This window comes from Ursus maritimus, unplaced genomic scaffold (assembly GCF_017311325.1).
Source record: "Ursus maritimus isolate PB19 unplaced genomic scaffold, ASM1731132v1 scaffold_3, whole genome shotgun sequence".
Lineage (NCBI taxonomy): Eukaryota > Metazoa > Chordata > Mammalia > Carnivora > Ursidae > Ursus > Ursus maritimus.
This window is the reverse complement of record NW_024425563.1, coordinates 83,860,097-83,884,501: the sequence shown is the minus strand read 5'-3', so window position 1 is coordinate 83,884,501 and position 24,405 is coordinate 83,860,097. Positions and strand designations below refer to the sequence as shown.

The 24,405-nt window shown below is 38.5% G+C and overlaps 1 protein-coding gene across 2 annotated transcripts in view; it reads left to right on the top strand.

Annotated features, from left to right (window-relative positions):
• RELN (reelin) overlaps window positions 1–24,405 on the top strand; it is a 475,458-nt gene that overhangs the window by 346,888 nt on the left and 104,165 nt on the right. For both annotated transcript variants that reach the window (XM_040644349.1, XM_040644350.1), the window contains exons 22-27: window positions 544–656; window positions 7,226–7,363; window positions 8,304–8,490; window positions 14,765–14,970; window positions 18,764–18,935; window positions 19,453–19,653. In XM_040644349.1, the coding sequence (XP_040500283.1) occupies window positions 544–656; window positions 7,226–7,363; window positions 8,304–8,490; window positions 14,765–14,970; window positions 18,764–18,935; window positions 19,453–19,653 (1,017 nt within the window). The remainder of the gene's footprint in view (window positions 1–543; window positions 657–7,225; window positions 7,364–8,303; window positions 8,491–14,764; window positions 14,971–18,763; window positions 18,936–19,452; window positions 19,654–24,405) is intronic.

Below are 24,405 nucleotides of genomic sequence, written 5' to 3'. Positions count from 1 at the left end.
CAATAAATGCATAAATAGCACATGAATAGAATAATTTTATTATTTTTTTTTAAAGATTTTATTTATTTATTTGACAGAGATAGAGACAGCCAGCGAGAGAGGGAACACAAGCAGGGGGAGTGGGAGAGGAAGAGGCAGGCTCCCAGCGGAGGAGCCTGATGTGGGGCTCGATCCCATAAGGCCGGGATCACGCCCTGAGCCGAAGGCAGACGCTTAACCGCTGTGCCACCCAGGCGCCCCAAATAGAATAATTTTAAAATGCCAGTGTTATAATAGCAGGTCAAAAAAATGGATCCTAATCCGTGTCTGTTTTTTTATGTGAGAATTAAAGGACATTTAATTTCATGGTGACACTTGTTTCCATTATTTCCCAAATATTTTAGCTTCACAGAAGGAAGAACCATGGATTGCATTCATATTGCAAATAGTTAAGATTATGACATTAGATTTCTCTAAAGCCTTGGGCACTTATGGTGAGTGAGTCAATATATTGTCCCTGGAGGAATAGAAGCCAAGTTTAATTTTTGCCTTCCTTTCTCTTAGGAATGTCTTCCAAGTATGCCGAGTTGTCAGGAATTCACGTCAGCAAGTATTTACCATGCCAGTGAGTTCACGCAGTGGAGAAGAGTCATAGTGCTTCTTCCCCAGAAAACTTGGTGAGAGATGACATCCATAGATACGGTTGAGACTTTAACTTTGACTATCTCTGTTAGCATGGCTTGAATGTGAAGGAGAATTAAGAACAATGGCAAGATGAATTTTCTTTGTCATCAAAAGACCCAGATCTTTCTTTTTATACCAAAGATATTTGAAAAATAGAGCTGACGAAAATTTGATTTCCAAACTGTCCTACTTTTTAAAAAATTTTAGTATGGTTGACACACAATGTTACATTGTGTATACCAGGTGCACAACTTAGTGATTTGACAACTCTGTACGCTATGCTATGCTCACAAGCGTAGCTACTGTATGTCACCACACAACACTGTTAAAATGCCATTGACCGTATTCCTATGTCATGCCTTTTATTCCCGTGACTTATTCATTCCCTAAACGGAAAACTGTATCTCCTTCTCCCCTTCACCCATTTTGTCCACCCTCCCCACCCTGTGGCAACCATTCTGTTCTTTGTATTTGTTGGTCTGATTCTGCTTTGTGTTTGTTTATTCAATTTTTTGTATTTTATTTTTATGATTTTATTTTTTTATTTGAGAGAGAGACCACAAGCAGAGGGAAACGGGGGAGGGAGAAGCAGACTCCCTGCTGAGCAGGGAGCCCGATGCAGGGCTCAATCCCAGGACCCCCAGGATCATGACCTGAGCCGAAGCCAAACGCTTAACTGAGTCACCCGAGCTCCCCTGTTTAGTATTTTAGATCCCACATATGAGTGAAATCATGTGGTATTTGTCTTTCTCAGTCTGACTTTCACTTAGCATTATACCCTGTAAGTCCTAGCTTTTTCTGACCTTCCTTTCTGCCCCAACTCAAAGAGTCAGTTCCTTTAGGTTTGACATATGTAGAAGGAAAAGATACAGGAATCCAAACTCTCCTATGTCAAGACAATTTGGATTTCAAGGCTGTTTTCTCGCTGCGAAGCCCTACTTTTTATTTCAAAAACTTAATACACGCTTTGTTTTTCCATTCACATTCTTTCAGGAACCATAAAAATCATCCCCCAAGAAGCTAAAGCCTCAGTGATTAAGGAGAAAATTAAATATTTGATAGTGTTTAAGAGAAAAATACATTTTTCCCTAAATATTACATAATTTTGTGTTAGATTGATCACCCTGGGCATCTGCTCATGAGGAATAGATTGCTGGAGGAAGAGCGAAGACAGGGAGTCGAGTTAGAAGTTTCTAGGCATTCAGTGTTTGGGTGGCTTGGAGTATGACTATAGCAGACAAGACAAGAGCCATCACTGTGAAATGTATTTTAATCAAGTAGGGCTTGCGCTGGTGCACTACATGGGAGCTGTGATAGAAAAGAAAGAATCAAAAACAGTTTTTGAATCCGAGGCCCAGGGAAATTGTTGGATAGTCGTACCATTGACCGAGGTGGAGAAGCCTGGAGAAGGAGTGGATTTGGGGCAGGAAATGAAGTGTTCTGTTTCTGGGATGCAGTGTTTGAGATACTTATCTATCCAAGCAGAAATGTCAAGAAGCCAACTGGATTTATCCATCTGGAGCTCAGAAGAGAGGTTTGGGTTGAAGAGTTAAATACCATGAGTACTGTTTGAAGCTCTGGGACAGGATAAGCTTGCCCAGAAAGAACCTTAGGCTAGAAATTAGACTAGAAATTAGAAGTCCCGATCTCTCAGTCTATCCTTACCAGTGATTAATTAATCACATGATTTTAACCATTCACAACCTCTTCAAGCCTGATTTCTTGTAAGTAGAATGAAGAAGTTTAATTAGATGATCTTAAAAGTCCTTCTCAGTTCAGGAATTCTAAGATTCTGTGACATGGGTAATAGAAAAAGCATGAAAGAGACAAGAATTACATTTTTCTGTGGTATCAGCCTTCCAAGAGCCCTTTTGTAAAGAGAAAATTACCAAATAAACCCTTCTTTGATTATTTTACATGGAAGTTAGGTTCTACACAAAAACAATTGGTTAGATAACAACCTAACATTTTTATATGTCCTTTAGTTGGAGATTGAATTACTAAATTATAGAAGAATGCCTCCTTGATTATTTTTAAGGATTCATCATTATGTCAGTTGGAATAAAATGCTTGAAATTTGATTTCCACAGATTTTTTTTACATCCAACTGTGAGCCATTTCCTGGATACTCTGTTAATGCTTTGTATGACAAGTTGCTACTTTCTCTGACATCCTATTTTTTTTTATGTCTACTGCTGAGAATATAATCAAGATCTGTATTTAATTTCAATGATATTCCAAGCATTTCTATCATGATTATAAAAAAGCAACAATTTGAAATAGTAGTCGTACTTGCTGTAAAGCTACTGAGGTTTTTTCTTTATGATTATTTCACCAATAAGTGTATCACCCTTATTATTTAAAAGTGTTGATCTTTATTTATTGACTTGTGGGGTATAATTTGAAAATTATGATGGCAAGGTCATCTTAATAGTATATCTCAGAGATGATGTCTTTTCATCCCTAGAAATGTTATAAACTATTATTTTTTTAAAGATTTTATATATTTATTTATTTATTTATTTGAGAGCGAGAGCAAAGTGAGAGAGATCACAAGTCATGGAAGGGCAGGGGAGAGAGAGAGGCAGACTCCCCAGTGGATAAGAAACCCAATGCAGGCTTGATCCTGGGATCATGATTTGAGCTGAAGTCAGATGCTTAACCAACTGAGCCACCCAGGCACCGCTGAACTATTATTCTTAATGTAGTTTAGGCAGAATCCAAAATATATTGTCCTTTATCAAAAAAAGAAAAAAATACCTTTGCATGTTATTTCACATTCAGATTGTATGTTGCATTATTATTTCCTAGCTTACAAGATAGTACCACTGAGTTGAAAGTTTTAGTATAGTCAGAAAAGATCAATTCTCATCAATGTTTATTAGACACTTGAGAGGAAATCTACTTGACCCTTAAACACTTCCATTCCAACACCGCCTGCCACATGTTGGGTACTCATTAAATGTTGGGGCATTGAGTAGAATTTTAATGCAGTGTGCCTCGATGTCTATTGGATTATTCCTGCAACGGTTTACCTTTAAGTCCATGTAAGTGAATAACTAAACTCTGCTTTTCCAAATTTTTTTCAAAGCCCTGGGTAAAGAAAGTAAAAATAGTTTGGGTTTTTTTTTTTAAGATTTTTATTTATTTGACAGAGGGAGACACAGCAAGAGAGGGAACACAAGCAGGGGGAGTGGGAGAGAAAGAAGCAGGCTTCCTGCTGAGCAGAAAGCCCGATGCAGGGCTCCATGCGGGGCTCGATCCCAGGACCCTGGAATCATGACCTGAGCCAAAGGCAGACACTAACGACTGAGCCACCCAGGCGCCCCTAAAAATAGTTTTTAAAAACAAACCCAATAAGGTATTTTCTTTTAACATTCCGGCTAATACTTAAACATGATTGCTATATATCAAAAAAAAGGGGGGGGGCGCCTGGGTGGCACAGTGGTTAAGCATCTGCCTTCGGCTCAGGGCATGATCCCAGAGTCCTGGGATTGAGCCCCACATCAGGCTCTTCCGCTGGGAGCCTGCTTCTTCCTCTCCCACTCCCCCTGCTTGTGTTCCCTCTCTTGCTGGCTGTCTCTATCTCTGTCGAATAAATAAATAAAATCTTTAAAAAAAAATAGTGTTCATCTGGTTATTATCATTGGCTTTGGATTTATAATGCTTTTTAAAAGTTCTGCTATTAAGATAAAGTGCATTTAGTGTCCCTGGCATTCTTGATAACTTTATTTATTATATTCATCTCAAACTTTTGCAAATAGCATGTTTTTCCCAAGCATTGAGGAAAAGGGAGTGCAGTCTAGTTTGAAGCAGTTTTCCTTTTGGCAAATCTTCATTCTGCTGCTTTCACACATATACAGCTCAAAATTGAATACACACAAGCCAGGGTGGGGTCCCCACATTACCAAAGATCTGTTAACTTTGGAAAATATGCTAGATAGGACAACTTAGAGTGGAAATACTGAATATGTATACACCTGCTTGGAGAAATTATATTGTATATGAACTGAACATTTGTTACCCAATGAAAATTAATTTTGTTTTTATGAGAGACATTTACATAAGAACAGGGCCTAATGAGACCCAAACAGCTGTCAGTTGCTGACTTCATAAACAAATCCACACCTAATGACTGAATGAGTTTCAGAATAATTGGGTAAATGTAATTACAGTAACTCTGAAGGTGGATAATACAATTTAGTCAGCGTTCATTTACCTTGATTCCTCAGCCTTGATACCTCAATACCTAACTATCAAGAGATGACTCAATGCTCCTTTAATTCAGTCTGGAAGTTTATATGGGGGAAAAAATCAAATAAAGATAAGACTGACAAGTTTTGTTGCTTTGGGGAATCGATAGAGTTTGGGTTTTAAATGCAAGTCAACTTCATTGCATGATCCACACAGCAGTGGTCCTACTTTCAGACCCAGTCCAAAGTACACAAGATTTTCCTTGTAAGAATGCTTAGATCTGGGGGCGGGGGGTTGGCAAATTAAATATTTGTATTGAGGGCAATATTTAGCAGTGATGCAGCTGCAAATCAGTGAGATCACACCTTGTGTTCTCATGTGTGACCAGCTGGAGATTGCTCACACAATGAATTTTTTTTCTCACGAAAAACGAAGCCAATATTCAACCTCTTCTTACTTCCTTTTCTGTTAATTAACATCAGCACATTAAACTGTGAGTTGTCATTTTAAATGGAAAAACCCACTTTAAGCTTTGTATCTTAAGGAAGTATTCTCTTTTTCCAGAGTTCACAGATGCATGTTAAGGACTAATTTACTTAGTATAAGAATTTAGAATGTCTTTACGTGTGACTGTTCAGAAACATAAATAAACTGGGACAGACGTCTGAAACCCTCCCACCCCATTTTAATGTTTGAAATATCAGAACTTCAAAACAATGTATGCCTTGCCTTTCACGTAGACATGTGAGTACATAGGAAATAAACCATCACCTCAGTCAACAACCACCAGAACAAGCACTAAATTTACGAGCTAGATCTTAGAAATCATTTTGCCCAATCCCTTTATTTGAGAGGTGAGGAACTAGAAAGCCTGAAGGCTTAAATTTCTCACTAAGGTCACACAGCTGATAAATTGCAGAGCTAAGGTCCAAGGGGTCGAGTTCCCAGACTCCTAGCACATTCTTTACGCCATTACCTACAGAAGGCAAAAACAGGCTGCCCTTTCCTGGCCTGTTCATCCGCTCATTGACTCATTTTTTTAGCACTCTCTTTTGGTATACCTACTTTATTATGTTCCTGTGCAAACAGGAACCATTTCTTCATTGCACTATGAAAATTGTGATGGCTATTAGATTTCAGATATAAACTTGCCATAGAGGAGGTGTACCTGTGTCATTGCATGTATCATGACGAACACTGATATGCAACAAATCAGTGTCTACTGGATGCATCTCAGCGAATCCTGAATTACCCTACTAGGAATAAAAATGCAACATATTTGCCACAGATCATTGGCAGAATAAACAATAAAGACTTAGTCTGGATTTTAACAATCTGTTACATACTTAGGGAGTATTTAATATGTGGGTAATTGATGCAGTAGATGTTAAGAGATCATTCAGAGCCGTTAAGATCAAGTGAATGTGTAAGACAGTGTGCTTGACGAGCGTTTAATCAATGGAACAGAGCCTGCACGTTAATTCCACAAACCCTTTTTGTTTTCTTTTGTTTTGCATTTTGACCAAAAAGAACTAATGACAATCCCTGAAATTTTCTAGAGGCAAAATATATGATGGGATTTGGAAAGAATTTTTTGTGACTGTCAGTGGATGGAAACTTTCTTGACATTGCTCTCAAAATACCCTCTTCTTTAGACTTTCTGTCTGGTTTAGATGAATCAAGGTCCCAGGTATTTCTCTATGTGTAATGGACTGTTTAACTTTCTGTTTCCACTTAACATCAGCTTGTCCGTGAAACCTACCCAACTTAATGTTTCTGAAATAATCAGCAGAATTTAGCACCCAGATGTTCTTACTTCTAGAACATGTTCTTCTTACAGCACATTGTAGTATGTCCCTCAAACCCAAAACAATACCCCCACACAAAACTTTTATTTTGAGAGCTCACTGGAAGTTTTCCAATAACTACTGTGTATTTATTAAAAGAAATTTTATTACTATAATTGAAACACCTCACATTTTCTTCTGTGGAAAAGAGGCTCTTTTGTATATACTTTTTTTTTTTTTTTTAATATTCTTGCTTGCTTGCTTGGTTTTCCTAACATCAAGTCTCTGCATAACAGCAACAAAAAAATCTGGTATTTTGGTTTTCTTTAAAATGTTGCAAATTAAATTAAGATTGAGGTATATATCTAAACCACAGATTTCTTTTTAACTTTTCATCCTAATCAAATTGTTGCATTGGCTAATAGTTGAGTAGACAGACTTTCAACTACCAAAGAAAAATGATTGACAGCTAAATGCAAGTTCCAGAAAGTTCGTTATCTGAAAGAGTCTGAACTCTGACATTCTTTGTGCTACTGCATGTCTATTAAAATATTGTTTTCACTACCGTTCCTTGTTTCTAGGTCCAGTGCCACCCGCTTCCGCTGGAGTCAGAGCTATTACACAGCCCAAGACGAGTGGGCTTTGGACAGCATTTACATTGGACAGCAGTGCCCAAACATGTGCAGTGGACATGGCTCATGTGACCACGGCGTGTGCAGGTACACACACAGCCACATATGATCGACTGTCTGCTTCTCGGGGTTTGTGTTCAGAGGGATAGCACAGCAGTTGTCATCAGAGCAATATGGACAGACTGATAAATAATGAAAGAGCCAAAAGGAAACGATCCTCTTTTCTGTTCTTATTTTAGATGTAAAAGATGCTGTTACATTTTAAGTAAAGTCTGAAGCCGTATATGCTAAACTTCAAAATCTAACCTCAAGACGAGGCCTCCTGGGTTTAAATTTCAGAGTTTATTAACTAACCCCAAAGTCCTCTTTGGGGGTTAAAAGAGCCTTGCTATTGTTTCACTTCCATTCCCCTGACAGTCTTAAAACACAAGTCAGACAGCTGCTGCGCGCTGTCCTGCCCCGCGTCAAGGTTGTAGCAGGGGGAAGACGGTGATTATCACTAATGAGGAATCAGAAAGGAACACCCTTGAATACGTAAAGACTCTAAAAGAGATGTAATTTAATCAGGAAGAGGAGCCATAAAACATGGCCAGAGATACATGTTGGATGAGCAAACATTTCTATGTGATTTTCAAGACCTACATGAAGATCCCACTCTTCCCCTGCAGCTGCCGACCACCCCCACACACGCATGCACGCACGCACACACATGCGCAAACACACACATGCACAGACGCACGCACGCATAAACGCGTGCTTGCACCCATATCCTCCTTCCTTACTCCTTGGTGCCTCGGTTCTGCTGTTACAGCACCATTCCTTTTAAGAAAGGATTCTGCCCTTTTTTCTTTCTGGTGTCAAAAACTGAAGGTTGTTGCAACCACATACACAGACAGACATTGTAGAGAAAAATCTCATGTGACTGCTAAGGTTTGAGCAAAAGTGAGTGGGAAATGTTGCAGGTGCGTGGCCAGGGCATTCGCAGAAGAGGCTGTGACTTGCTTACGTGGCCCTTCCTCTCTCCCAGGTGTGACCAGGGATACCAAGGCACCGAATGCCACCCGGAAGCTGCTCTTCCTTCCACGATTATGTCGGATTTTGAGAACCAGAATGGTTGGGAGTCTGACTGGCAAGAAGTCATTGGGGGAGAAGTTGTAAAGCCTGAACAAGGGTGTGGAGTCATCTCATCTGGCTCATCTCTGTATTTCAGCAAGGTAAGAGCTGGGGGCGAGTGATGACTAAGGTCTGACTAAGCTACGGAATACGTAAGCAGAGCAATGGCTATTTCCATAAGTGAGCGATTTATGGAGCAGTCTGAACTCAGAAGGTACAAACGTGAGACAGTTTTATGTTTCCCCACGCTGCTTGCTTTTAAATTCCTTTGTCAGATTCCTATCCCTGAACTACTTTTGGGAAACTCTGGTACTTTGATGATTGTTCGGGTTACTACAAATCCAGGTTAGGACCGTTGAAAATTCCTGCCCTTCTTGTCCCTGATTGAAATCTTGTTGCCTTCCTCTCCTGCCATGCCAGCCGGGCTTATATCTTGAAGGTCTTTGAGTGGGGCAGGGACTTGGTGTCTTCTGGCCCTGGCATCAGAGGGTGTGTGAGCGTGTGGCCTGGGCACGAGGAGTGAGCAGTGGAGGCAAAGGCGAAGCCTCGAGGTTAAGAGCAGCACCTTCCTGCTGCCGTCCGATTCCACCACTCCCTAGCTGTGGGACTTTGAGCAAATCCCTTACCTCAGTGTGGGGCTTGGCTTCCTCATCTGTGCAGTGGAGATGAGTACTCCACCTTGGGGTCATGCTGCAGTACTTGTAAATCATGTAGGACAGTGCCGAGCACATAGAACGCACTTCTTTTTTTTTTTTTAAGATTTTTTTTAAAATTTATTTATTTGACAGAGAGAGAGACAGCCAGCAAGAGAGGGAGCACAAGCAGGGGGAGTGGGAGAGGAAGAAGCAGGCTCCCAGCAGAGGAGCCTGATATGGGGCTCGATCGCAGAACGCCAGGATCACGCCCTGAGCCGAAGGCAGACGCTTAACGACTGAGCCACCCAGGCGCCCCCACAGAACGCACTTCTATACGTGTTTGCTAAACTTGTCAATCCATTAATCTTAAGAATGTGGTTGGAGGAATGAGGGATGATGGTGAGCTTTGGGGATGTGCAGAGCTGTTCCCTGGGACTAACTGTCCATGTTGAGCAGACACCTCGCATCCTATTTTGGCTCAGTTTGGTGGCTCCTGGTGGTGTCTGCTAATACAGGTCTGTCTTAGTCAACTCACGCAACTATAACGGAAGTACCATAGATTGGGTGGCTTAAATAGAATTTTTTTCTCACAGTTGTGAAAGGTGTGAAGTCCAACATGAAGGCACCAGTAGATTCAGTGCTTGGTGAGGGCCTGCTTCCTGGTTTATAGATGCCCATCTTCTCATTGGGGCCTCACATGGTGGCGAGAGCACAGAGAGAAAAAGCAGGCTGTCTTGTGTCTGGTCTTATAAGGGCCCTAATAAGGCTTCACCCTCATAACCTAATAACCTGATAAAGGCCCCACCCCCTAATACCATCCCTTTAGGGGTTAGGCTTTCAGCATATGGATTTGGGGGACACAGACATGAAGTCCATACAGAGACAGTGTAGAAGTTTGTCTTGCAGTGTTCGGCTCCACTAGGGACAGCACCAGGTTGGGCAGACAGGTCAGTAGACCACCGAAGGACTAAGGTGCCACCCAGAATCTCTAAGACTGAATCTCTTGGAACACGCCCAACCCCTGTTGCTTGGTTAGTGACGGGGAAGGGTGAACCACCTTCCTCTCCTCCCTTGCTACCATCTAGGCAGGACATTATTTTCTTTTTCCCTCCTCCAATTCATCTCTTTATTTAGTCCTCAAAAAGACTAGAGTGGGAGCAGGTCCAGTTCTCCAACCTGAGCTACATGTCTAACCCTACTTATTAGCAGCTCTCTTTAGAATGTCAGGTGCTTAAAACCACTTCTTTCCAGCAAGGACTGTAGCCACCAATTCTAGGACAACTAGAAATGTCCCAGTCTACATCACCTAACAAATACGCAGGTGTGGGTGATATACTGTAGGGCTCATATGTTGTGGAATCTGGGCAGAAATCCAAAATAAGTTAATTTATGCAAATGCAAAAATAGGTACAGGTTTTGTTTTGATGCAGGTGCAGAACAAAGAATCAGCAGCAAGTAAACAAGATAGAGAATGATAGAAAATCAGGGATGAATTCCATTTGATGATATTTCCTATCCATTGACATTGAACATCCTCTGGTCATTATTGTTAAAGATAATTGTCCCCAAGTGACCAATATACATTCCACAGATCTGGATACACTGTGTAATTGTTCAGAAATGGGAAGGTTCTCTCTCCCATAAGCATCAATTTTAGATAATATTATGAATCCTTAACCAATATGAATCCTTTAACCAAACACCCCAGTAAACACATATGCATACACACAAATATTTGAAACATAGAAAGGTTACATATTAATATGTATATAACTGTAATTCAAGATGATCTCTATAGTAAAACTACCTGGATCTGTACCTAAGCTCCAAAACTCATTAGCTGGTTCATCTTGCAGACTTATAACATCTTTCTGCACCTCAGTTTTCTCTATTGTGAAATGGGATTTGGAGAGGATCAGTGGGTTAATGAAGGCAAAGAATAAAGAATAGTGTTGGGCACATAGAAATCGCTCAGTAAGTGTTAGCTATCACAATTACATTTTATGAGAATATATTTAAAATCGGTATCACTAGATATTTCCATGTGTATGCCCTGCCACTAACTTAAAATCAGCATTTCAGGGGTGCCTGGGAGGTTCAGTGGGATAAGTGTCTGTCTTCAGCTCAGGCCATGATCCCAGGGTCCTGGGATTGAGCCCCACGTCTGGCTCCCTGCTCAGCGGGGAGTCTGCGTCTCCCTCTCCCTCTGCCCCTCCCCCCACTTGTGCACAAGTGCTCATTCTCTCTTTCTCTCTCCTTCAAATAAATAAATCTTTTACAAAATCAGCATTTCAAAAGTAAAATCATTCTCTTCCCCTTCCAATCCAGCTTTCTCCCTAAATTTTTGCCAAAATATCTGAAGAACATTTTTTTTTTCCTTTTTTCTCTTGTATCAGGCAGATCTGTTTTGAATTCTAAGTGAGAGAAACTAACTTAGGCAAAAAAGGAAATTTGGTTCATGTAATCAAAACACAAGGGAGGGCTTAGATGAAACTGGCCTCAGAGATCTCTGGAACCAGAAACTCAATCACCCACAGAACTCTCTCCTCTGTGTTCAGGTCAGCTGTCATTATGAGAGTGGTACCGAGGCCACAGGGCTTCCTGAGCAGCTCCGTAGAAAAATCTGGGAAAGGTTTCTAATTGGCCAATCACAGTGTGCTGGGGAATGGTGTATTCTGAGTGGCATAGCCAGAGTCATGTGCCCACTCCTTCAGCAGAGAGTTGGTATATAGGGTTTGGCAGCCCCCACCAGCAGGGGCAGTGACCCAAAGGAACAACTCTGCACAGCCACCAGCTTTTGCAAAGCACCCTAAACCTAGAACGTGCTTCTGTCCTGTCCCACTTCTATCACAGACATTCGGGATGCTCTCCAGTACTGCTGCCCCAACTATACAACTTATTTTGTTTCTTGAAAAGTTAGAGCTCTGCTCCACACAGAAATCTCTCCTCCACATCCCAGGTTTTGCCAATTTCCCTGTCTTCGCTTAATCTCCACTGCCTACCATGATGCCTTCCACCATCTCTGTATCCCTGTAAACCTTGTAGCATCTGGCTCAAATCCTGCTGCTCCGTGGAGCTTTGTGGGACTATGGCAAACTACACTGATCTCTCCGTTCTTTGAATTCCTCCCTCATTGGTGTTCTGTACGTATATAGATGATATTTTTATTTTTATTCCCATAGGACCCAGCAAGATGCTGAGTCCTACTGACTGAGCTGAACTCTAGATAAGATGTTCAGCTCAGAAAAAACATGCCACATGGTAGGCATTTACAAATCAGTAAGTACGTTTGAGACGGAATAGATTGGAGAATTGACAGATGATCGTATGACCAAATGGGACTCGACAAGGAATAGAATTTGATCTGCAGCTCTAATTGTCATTATCGTCACTATACATACTTGTGAACTCTCCTTTCAAGTGTGTGGTATTGTGCCTGGTGTGACTGGCGCCCAATAATTATTACTGAAGAAAGGAATGAATGAACAAATGAAAGAAAAATGGAAAACAAGAGGTTCTAAAGAAATGGTTATTTTCAAATAAACATAGTAGAATTATTTTTCTAGTAGCACTTTGATTACAGAAGATTTTAATAGGAGGCAAAGGGTAAAGTTTTATGAAATGTTTTAGAGGTTGTGTTATTAAGTCTCTAGATTCTGAAGGCATTGCCTTTAAATATGTTTTATTTTATCTAAACCCTTAAAGCAGTGAGCCATTTTGACCTAAAATGTTGGGGGGAAATAGAGTATTTTTCACATTCCAGGAGATCCATAACCTATGACTCCAATACATATGCGTGTGCACTTTACACGTGTATATATGTCTAGACATACACATGTAAATACATTGATCATAGTAGAATAGAGAAACTAGCACATGTTACATCAGATTCTAAACTCTGACAAAAAGTTTGCTATGAACCATTTCCTTTTTCTTTTTTATCTCCCCTTAAAACAATGTTCAACATTTCAGTTCACTGAACAAAAGAAAACGATTTGTGCTATTCTCTGGGAAAAAACATCTTCAGTGCCAAACTAAGCATTTGTATGATATTTTCCACCCCTTACAAAAACCCCACAGAAGACTTTCAGAACCTTTGTCGACCAACACCGTAGTCTCCTGGAAAAACAACACCGCTCTGTGATTTTCACAATAGACCAATCATTCCAACCAGCTAATTGTGATAATTGGATTTTTATAATTCTCCTCACCTTACATCTTTATCCTTTTGGCTCATTTCCACGTGCCAAATTTTTCACAGAAGTTTGCTGGATTGGAATTAACTAGCTAGGTTCTGTAGGTTTTCTTCTGAAAATGATTCTTCCTGTAATGATCCTGAGGCATGAGAATTCTAGGCCAGATTATAATAACCTCTGAGGTGTTTCTCCCTTACAATATTTCAAGTCAACAAAAAGAAAAAAGTGCACATAGCACATTGAAAATGCATATTACTTGTAAGCTTTTCTCAAATACTTACTTAAAATTGAGAATTCCAAAGAGTAAGTTCCTGTCTCAGGATTAACTTCGGTTCTCACTTCACTGGCCCCCTCGGTTATTTGAGAATCTCTTAATTGGCTTTAGATTTATCAGTAACAGTGTACTGTTTTAATTACCCCCAAGTATTTCCCCTGTGATTTCTAATAACTGAAACCCTTTCTTAATTAACTTAGTGGATTAGAGTAGGGTTTAAATTATAAGTGTGTGGGTGTTTTTCTCTATACTATGTATCCTATCTCAATTTTTCTCCCTGACTTTTAATTGAACTCCTTGGGGGCTCTCCAAGACCAGTTTGGTGCAGTCTGTGGATTAGCTTTGGCAGTATCTGTTTGGGTGGAAGAATCTCATGAGCAAACCCTTTTTTCTGTTCCATTAGCATGAACCCATTTACTCACAACAGGACTGTGACATGTAGGGGACACACGGAGCAAAGGAAGCAAGTTGCTGGATTCGAGGAAAATTTTCACATTTTTAAAACACAAGGAGACCATTTCACAGTCACAAAAACTTACTGAAATGATCCCTCCCAACCTCTCTGTTTCCCAGAAAGAGACAGAGACTAGGAGCCTCAGAGACTTGGATACTCTTTCTTTTTGTCAGTTTCTATTTTTGCCAGTTTCACTTTAATTCCCAGGGAGGAGGGGGGGTCAGGGCGATCTCTGGAGAGGATGTTTCTTCAACAAGACATGCCATGTGCTTGGCAAATTATATGCAACATGTATTCATCTAATTGTCACAGCACCCTATAAGGAAGGTATTATTACCCATATTGTACCTTTGAGGAAAATAAAAGCTCAGAAAGGTCACATAGCTAGTGAACAGCATGAATAATGGGCTAAAATTCCAACCCAACTCCAACTGATTTCAAAGTGAATGGTCTCTCTTCCCCATTACTCTGCCTGGAAGAGATTTACAAAGCAAATAGAGGGAGTGTTTTAATTAAAATTAATTTTGCCTTATTTTTAAAGACTTTTGAATACTCTTTCTATAATTAGCAGTTCCCAAGGGTCTCATAACCAAGTCTGGGAGTCAGTGATGCAGAGACTAATCAAACGTAGTCAGGAACAGTTACCGTAATGAGAGCAAAGAATTAAATGGCATGACTTGCGCCTCTCAATGTTAAATGGGGACAAAATCATCTCCAGGTGGTGCTAGGATATTTGTATAATCTTGAAACTAAAACAGCAAAATGCCAAAGAGCTCCCAGATGATTGAATCTGTGACTCTTCCATCTTTTGGAAAGGCTGGGAAAAGACAGCTGGTGAGCTGGGATCTGGATACCTCTTGGGTGGACTTTGTCCAGTTCTACATCCAGATTGGCGGAGAGAGTGCCGCGTGCAACAAGCCGGACAGCAGGGAGGAGGGCGTCCTCCTCCAGTACAGCAACAACGGGGGCATCCAGTGGCACCTGCTGGCAGAGATGTACTTCTCCGACTTCAGCAAACCCAGGTAACTGCCCCTGATGGCCTTCCGGTGGTTTCCAGGAAGGGTAGAGAGTACATTTTTGTTGCACTGTTTCCAATATGTCGCTAATTCTTGCAAAAGTAGACAAACTCATAAGTATCTGATAGGCTAGCCCAGCATATAAAAATTTCATTTCATTTATTTCTGGACAAAAAGTACTTGTTTTCATGGCTGAATTCTTTTTTTTTTTAAATTTTTATATTCACAAAATGATAAATTTTATTTTTCTCCAATTGTTTCAAAGTATCATAAAGAAACTCTATTTAAATGAATATCATAAAAATGTAAGGTTCTCTTAAGTCACTATATGTTGGCTAATTGAAGAAAATAACAAAAATAAAACTAAATGTCATGGCTGAATTCTTAAAGAACTTAAGAAAAATTCTAACTAGAGGAAAAGTAAGACAATTGAACAGTTTTCCTATGGCTCACTTTTCCCATTCCCAGGTTTTTAAAATACACACACCCCATATATTTTATATATATATATATATGCATAGTTATTTATATATAATAAAATTATTATAAAATTAAATATATGTAAAATATAAATTTATATAAAATATGTATAAAATAAAATTATATATATAGAATATAAACATACATTTATATACTAACATATAAATATATATGTTCATTGATTAGATTTAACAGCAAGATAATTTTATTCAAAGTATCCATATGGTACCAGAGCTAATCCTAGACAACATCTGTGGGGCTCAGATTTTTCTAAAATTTTTTACTGGTCCATCCCTGTCTTTATTTTCATGGTTGAGGAATGTATGTAATAAAATGTCTTAGACAATGACAGTTAAGGAGTTTGGGAAAATGACTCATGTTTAATACTAATACCTATACCAGGCGATCAATATATTTTTCTGTATTTAAATTTTGTTATTTTACAATTATGGAGTATTTTGAAATTCTACATTTATACTTTATATTTTATATGTGTCATTAAAATCTATTCAAGGATATCATTTGTAGAATATTCCATTTTATAATCTCAGTATTTGCACTTTAACATAAAAACAGAATCTTTCTTTATAGGTTGACCATCAACCGTTTCAAGTTTTAACATCCTGTTTTGCATTTTACAACTCAACCTTGTTTTATTGGATAAAAATATTATCGAAGACAATATAGATCCAATTCTCACAAATTAAATATATTTGAACACACTGTATAACATATAGCTGTTTTGTAGCTTGAAGGTTCCTAAGTTTGTTGTTTTAAAACATTGAGTCATTTAAAGGTGACATAACTTTCCGTAATATAACACAAGTAGACACGCAGACAGACCAACCAAAAGCTTTTCTTCTAAGAGACACAGAGAGAAGCAGAAACCAGAAGGGAGGTAACTGGGTAAAACGAAAGACATAACATCCAGGGAGAATGTCAGGAACGGTGTGTGGGAGACAGAACCTGATGAGATTTCCCCCAGTACAGGACAAGAGGTATTGATAATGGTGCCAAACTAGTTTAAACAACAATTTAGAATAATTCAAATTCTTTTTTCCAAATGTCATCATTGTCAATTTGGAAATTCTTCAACATTCAGCAAAGTGGCTAGATTACTATACAGACACACAAGAATTTGGTAGCTTTTTCAAATTTCAGAAATATTCAGTTTTTATTAATGGGAGTTTTTCTTTAGGGCCAGAATATTTCACCACATTCTTAAAGAGTTCTATGACACTAAAATGGTTGGGAAATTTTGAGTTGGGAGATATCAGAAAAAGATCCCGCTCATGGTGGCAAATACATAAATATAAGGAATAACTTTAACCAACAGTACTGAGCATCTCTGTAAAAAAGTACTATGAAACTTCAAAACTTCCCTCAGAGATATAAAAGAAAACAAATAAGTGGAAAATAATACAATGTCTCTGGATAGGAAAACTAAATATTGTGATATGAAGATATCTCTTAATTTATGTTTCATGCCATTCCAATGAAAATCTTAGTGGTATGTTTTGGGGAACTTTATAACTAGAAACATAAACTTGCAAAAAAAAATAGAGGAATGCCCTACATGATATTAAAACACACCGGAAAACCTAAATAATTTAAATGGTGCATGGATAGACAGAACAAACAATGAAGCCAAATGGATGACCTAGAAATTAACTCAGATATATGTATGTACAAACTTGTATATTAAGACAAGACACATCAACTATCAATGCAAAAGAAATGGTTATTCAATCAAGCAGTGTTAGGAAAAATGGGTAGGCTCTTGGGGAGAATTAGCTGTTTAGATCATTACCCGACGCCATCAAAAACGATTAAAGACTGGTTAAAGATCTAAACATTGAAGTGAGTATCTGATCTTAGAAAGAGATTTAAACTTCCTAAACACAAATTCAATGGAAGAATTAACAGAGAAAAGTGCTACTCGCATAGAAATATACTACCTACAGACATAAACCTATGTACGCATGTAACACGTCTCTGTCAAAGAAAACAGAAAACAGTGGAAGAAAAAACCCTGAAAAAATATTTGCCACTAATATGAGAAACAGAGGGCTGATGTTCCTGTATGAAGAGCGTAGAGAGACTAGCAAGCACGCCACGAAGATCCCAATTTAAGAAATGGGTAAAAGAAATGAGTCAGTGTTACACAAGAGGAAGCCTAGAGGTTTAATAAAATATAAATAATAGCCAACCTCTGTTGCAATAAAAGAGATATGATTTTTCAACAGTCTGGTGGTCATACTTTAATGATAGCACTGGTGCTCGCGCCACACGGGAGTAGCAAGACAGGTGCTCTGGTGTCTTTCTGCAAACTGTAGGACTCCACCAGGAGAAAGTTTGGAAAAAGCAAGAGCCTTAAACATGACTAGTTTATTCAACCTGGTAATTCCATTTCTAGGAATCATCCCTAAAGAAATAAACTGAGGTGTACGTAAAGCTTTATGCATAAAGATTTTCATCACAGAATTATTTAGAACAGGGAAAAGTAAAATAAACAATAGTATGTCCGTGTCATGAAAATAGTAAAATGATGTTAAGAAGTAATGATACTGACATGAGAATGTGCGTATGATATAATATGAAATTTTAAACCATTGGATACCAAATTTTACATATATCTCACCTATGTAAAGATTACATGCTTTCGTGATATACATCAAAATGTTAACAGAGGTCAACCCCATGCAGGAGATTATGGGTGATTTTTTATTTCATTTTTAATTCATATTAACACACAGTAAGAACTGCTTTGGAAAAAATTTTAATGCTATTTTAATGTAATATACAAAGAAAACAGGTTTTTTCGAGGTATTTCTTGAAACTGTGATACCATTGTCATGGTAATCAAAAGACTGTTCAGTAAATCAAATTTAGTAGAAATATTTGCCTCCAAAAGATACAATTCCAAATGGAATAAACATGACCAGGACTAAAGGCACTTGCAATTTTAACCCTCTTGATCTGTCTAAACTTGGAAACTTTGGGGGGCACCTGGGTGGCTCAGTTGGTTAAGCGTCTGCCTTTGGCTCAGGTCATGATCTCAGGGTCCTGGGATTGAGCCCCACATCAGCTTCCCTGCTCAGCCGGGAGTCTGCTTCTCTCTCCCCACTCCTCTCTCTCTCTCTCTCTTATTCTCTCTCTCAAATAAATAAAATCTTTAAAAAAAAACTTAGAAACTTTTCAAAAATATCAAGAGATCAAACAAAACTGAACTTTCTCTTGTAGCTACTCCTATTTTAACAGCTGCTAAGAAGAACACAGCTTTTCCTTTCTCAGCCATAAATGATTTGCTTTTATACAGATTTGTCTACCTGGAGCTCCCAGCTGCTGCTAAGACCCCTTGCACCAGATTTCGCTGGTGGCAGCCTGTGTTCTCGGGGGAGGGCTACGACCAGTGGGCGGTGGATGACATCATCATCCTGTCAGAGAAGCAAAAGCAGGTCATCCCAATTGTGAACCCAACTTTACCTCAGGTATCTTTCTTATGTCTGAGCTCCAAGAGGATGGGATTGTAAAAGCAAATGAGATTAAAGAGGTTCTCACTTCCCCCAAAGATTTAGTGCTTTACCCTTGAACATAAGTTTTATAAGTTATCTAAGTTTTCAGTATTTGTACTTACTTTTCTGGTTTGCACTTAACTGTTCTATTATCTCTCTGTGCTACTAGTTCACAGATTATTTATATTTATATAATAATTTATAATTCAATAAATTATAATATATACAATGTATGTATATAAAGACTAGGAAGTCTGGCCAAGACATCAAATACAATTAGTACTGTGTTTATAAAATTAAATACACAGTGGCAAAATATTTATGGTTGTTAAATCATCAAGATAAAAGGTTTGTGGCAGTAAAAAAGTAATAATTTAGAGGTTCTGCTGTATTTCCTAGAAATACAGATGGCACGTGGCCCTGCATATCATGAACTGAAAATTCTTTTCTTGTTTTCAAAGCCTTTCTGTGTTGTCTCTATTGTTTCTCTTAGAACTTTTATGAGAAGCCAGCTTTTGATTACCCGATTAATCAAATGAGTGTGTGGTTGATGTTGGCTAATGAAGGAATGGCTAAAAACGAAACTTTCTGCTCTGCCACACCATCAGCCATGGTATTTGGAAAATCAGATGGGGATCGATTTGCAGTAACTCGAGATTTGACTTTGAAACCTGGATATGTGCTACAGTTCAAGGTATTTATGCACAGATTTCTTCCCAGGGCAGGTCAAAAAACAGAACATCTGCCAGATTCATAAGTGAAATCGAAAGGACACAAATTTTTCGAACTCTCTTGTGGGAGGGACTCAGATCAACAGAGCTTTGACAATCTTAGAATGGTAAAGCTCTCGAGTTAGCTCTACCCACAAGGACAAGCTGGTTAGTTTGAAAACTGACTTTTAGATTTTCAATCTGATTGTGACTTAATGAATCCCATGCTTCTGAATGGTAAGAGAGAAAATCTCTTTTTCAGTTTATGAGTGCTTTTTGGGCTTATGAGTTAGTTTGTGTTTGTACCACAGGATTTTCAAACAATTGCCCTTCCTTTGATTCAGTAAATTCGTACCTTAATTATCATTGTTCTCTTAAAAGCTTGCTGATTTTCAGCACTGTGATAACATGTCAATGTGTATAGCAAGCATTTACTTTGACAAGCTCTCTTTTTCAGAAGCCTAATCAAAATTTCATTTTGTTTATGATAAAATCCCATTGGTGAATTCTGGGGTCGAAAGTAATGCAGTTTTAATGAGGTAGAACAACTACATGGTCTTTACATAACGGCAGGATGGAGATGCTAAATAATTTACAAATGGAATTACTAAAGAGATCAGATGTTTATAGGCAGCTCTTCAAATATAATTTCCACAGGTCTGTAAACAAGGAAGTTAGTCATAAATAAAATGATTAGTGAGATGTTATCCTTCTGTTTAGAGTTTGACGCTAAACTACAATGAAAAAACCATTAATAGCAGTATATGACTGGTATTAATTTGTTGGTACTGCCTTAAAATGGTAACAGAATAACAGCAATAACAAATACGTTGGCTGGAATACTATGCTGTTTCTCACCTGACACCTTCTCGATTTAATTAGCCACAAAATCATGGTAGTGTAGGTGTTAAAATCTGGAAGATGGCATTCTGGTGTTTAAAAAAATCTAAATCAAGAAAACATTATTAAATGTTCCAAGTAGTTAACCAGTAAGAATGCACCTGCCTAAGAAAAATCTCAACTCTCAAATCATACCAGCAGAAAACTTTTGATTGTGGCCATTAGTTGATAGTAGATATGTATTATGGGTCACTTGGAAATTGATTAATGTATATTTGGAATCTGTGACAAGAACTTGGTGTCATTTGTACATAGTGCTGGTGCAACTGTGTGCCATTTGTCAAACACTAGTTGCTAGGAATATAGACATGAAAAATATGGTCCTAGCCCTCAAGGAGCTCAGAAACTAGCAAGTGAGCCAGAAAAAGGAACAGTCATTATCACAGGAGTATTGTAGTAGAAATAGGCTCTGGATGTTGTGAGAGTACCTGGCATGGTGCCTGGCAGGTGCTCAAAAACATCTGTTAGTTGGATGGATGGATGGATGGATGGATGGATGGATGGATGGATGAATGGATGGATGGATGGATGGATGGATAAAGTGAAGTGGAAAGTCTCCAGAAATACAGATTTAGCCAGATGAATAATGGAGGGTTAAGAAGTTGTGGTCCATATATACAATGGAATATTACTCAGCTATCAGAAAGAACGAGTTCTCAACATTTGCTACAACATGGACAGCACTGGAGGAGATAATGCTAAGTGAAATAAGTCAAGCAGAGAAAGACAACTATCATATGATTTCTCTCATCTATGGAACATAAGAACTAGGATGATCGGTAGGGGAAGAAAGGGATAAAGAAAGGGGGGGTAATCAGAAGGGGGAATGAAACATGAGAGACTATGGACTATGAGAAACAAACTGAGGACTTCAGAGGGGAGGGGGGTGGGGGAATGGGATAGACCGGTGATGGGTAGTAAGGAGGGCACGTATTGCATGGTGCACTGGGTGTTATACACAACTAATGAATCATCAAGCCTTACATCAGAAACCGGGGATGTACTGTATGGTGACTAACATAATACAATAAAAAATCATTAAAAAAAAAAAAAAAGAATAATGGAGGGGGAAGAATTCCAGTTAGAGCGAACAGAATGTGCAAATATATGAAAACACATGAAATGCAAATGAGAATAGATAATTTGGAAACTTTCAGGAGCTTGGGGTATGTGCCACAGAGGTAAGAAAGAAAGTTGATCCTAATTGGCTTGATATGATACGCTAAGCCACTTGGACATTAATCCAAGAGCAATGAGTCATGGAAGATTTTTAATCTATTAAATGCAAGAATCAGACCTGTTTAGGAAGATCATTCGGCAGCAGTATGGGTGTTAACTTAACAAGAGACACTGTAATCAACAAGTACATTTATTCATTTATTCAACAAATATTTGTAAAGCCTCTACTGTGCACCAGGCTCTGTTGTAGGCTATGAAAATAAATAGGAATAGAGAATGTGGACTAGGGTGGTGCAGGGTAGTTATTATTTTATGAAGAGTTGTCAGGTTCCCTCACTAATAAAATGACTTTTAAGCTGAGACCTATCAAAGTTAAAAGGGTGAGTCATGCAGCTATCTGAGAAAGCTCATTCCAGCCACAGAGAACAAAAAGTACAAAGGCTTTGAATTGGGAGTGTGCTTGGAAAAGTTCAGAAAATCACAAGGACGCCATTGTGAGTAGAGCACAGAGAGAGAGAATGGGGAGACGGGTAGCAGAAAGGAGGTCAGACTTGGGCTGTAGAAGTAAAATGGCTAGCAGAAGAGTGATGTACTGTGACTTAGGCTTTTAAAGAATCTGGTGACCGTGTTGAGAGTACAGTGACAGAAGCAAGGGCAGAGCTATTGCATTGATCCAGGTAAAAGACAATGAGGATTGTGTGCAAGTGGAGGAGGCAGAGGGAGGTGCTGAGATTGTGGAATATATTCTGAGGAAAGAAAGGATGCTAGAGCAATCATCAAAGGAAGAAATTGAGGAGGCCAGATAAGGCATTGCATGGGATTACAAAAATAAGGAGATGGATCTGAGAGATGTTAAAGGGGCATAGTCAACAGGTTCTGGTGACCTGTTGGATGATAGAAGGGAGTTGAGAATGACTCCCACATTTCTGGCTCCGGTCACTGAAATTGGAGATAGAGTCAGAGTAGGATTTGTATGAGGGTGGTAGATCATGAGAGCAGACTTGGACCTGTGGAACGAGGGGTGCCTGGGGACTGCTGAAGGGGAAATGCGTAGAAATCAGTTATGGACATTCCAGAGAGCCGGAGAGGAGCCCGATATGGGAGTTACAGATATTCAGAAGGGATTTGAAATGATGGTTGTGAATGAGATTTGGGAGCATGTACAGACTAAAAAGATAAGAAAGCCCAGAATTGAAGACTAGAAAACATCGACAGTTAAGGGGCAGGCTAAATGGTCAGTTAAAAAAGGCACAGACTTGTCGAGAACTGAAGGTTCCCGAGAATTGCCTACCTTAGAAACAACGGCAGTCATAAGAGGTCTGCAATGAAAAGCTAACTATGTGTGCCTATTGTAATTACTGTCACCACACACCAACCAAAAGCTATGCTTACTTATGCATAATAAAAGGAATTTGTGTTTGAATGGTTTAATCACACACTGGAGATTGTCAAGTCTTTGCTTATATTGTTGACATTGAACTATATAAACTTGGATAAACACATAGTATCACAATAAAATTTCTACAAGCCCAATTATAAATCCTTCTGAGAGATGCTTTCTAGCTGTGAGTATGGGAATAAGGAAAATATAGAATCTTCTTTTGGAAGACCAGATCAAGCTACCAGTAGTCACAAGGATGAACTCGTTGACCTCTTGAGCTCTGGGCCAATATTATTTGCCTCCAGCCCTACCTTCCCTTCATCCTTTTTTCTGTGGTCATGATCATGTTCCTTTGAGTGCTTACTTCAGTGATTTTTTTCAATAAATTTTGACTGTTCTTATCTATAGTCTTATACAATGAAATTCTATGGTGGCTCCCACCAGCAAATGAAATAAGATATGAATAGGTCATTGGTATAAGATGGCATATAATTAAATAAATACCAGGAAAAGAGCTTGACATTTATAATTACCAAAAAAATATCAACTAAAACAGTAATAAAATTATTTATACACTTACCAATTTAGAAAGGAACTGTTTTAAACTTGAATAATATTCAAAGCTGTGGTAAGACTGATTCATGTGAACCCAACTGATTAAAAATGAAAACATAAAAATAAAAAATTTTAAGTGTTTCTGTGTTTTGACTCAGTAATACTACTGCTAGGAGTGTATCTGGTATTAACAGATCAACTGAAGAAAAAAATACACATTCTTTGCAATGCTGCATATAATAATAAAATAATAGGTTAAATAGAAAGTAGAAGGAATGTTCTAGAAGTGTGATGACTTCAACTATATGACCAAAGTATACACTTCTTTCTAAAGTTTAGAAGAGAAAACAGAAAAAATAAAAACAGTTGTGCTAGGGCATTGGGATTTAAGTTGCTTTTTTGTTTGCTTGTTTCAATTTTTTTTTCATGTTGTTAATCCTATGATGATATTCCACTACAAGAGTACATAGAACAATAATAGTTTTATTTCTGGATTATTTTGTTTATTCGATGCAGTGGCAAAAAACTTAGCTCTTTCATCTAAGTTGGTAATGATTTCTTACTGAGTTTTGGCAAGAAAATAGAGTAAAGATGCTTTTTCCACTGAAAGCAGGGAGGATAGCCCTCTCTTGAGGTAACCTTCTTGTTCTGAAGAGGATAGCGTTTCATCTTCTGCTTCCCTCTGTTTATATGTCTGGGATAAAAGAAGAAAACCATTTCT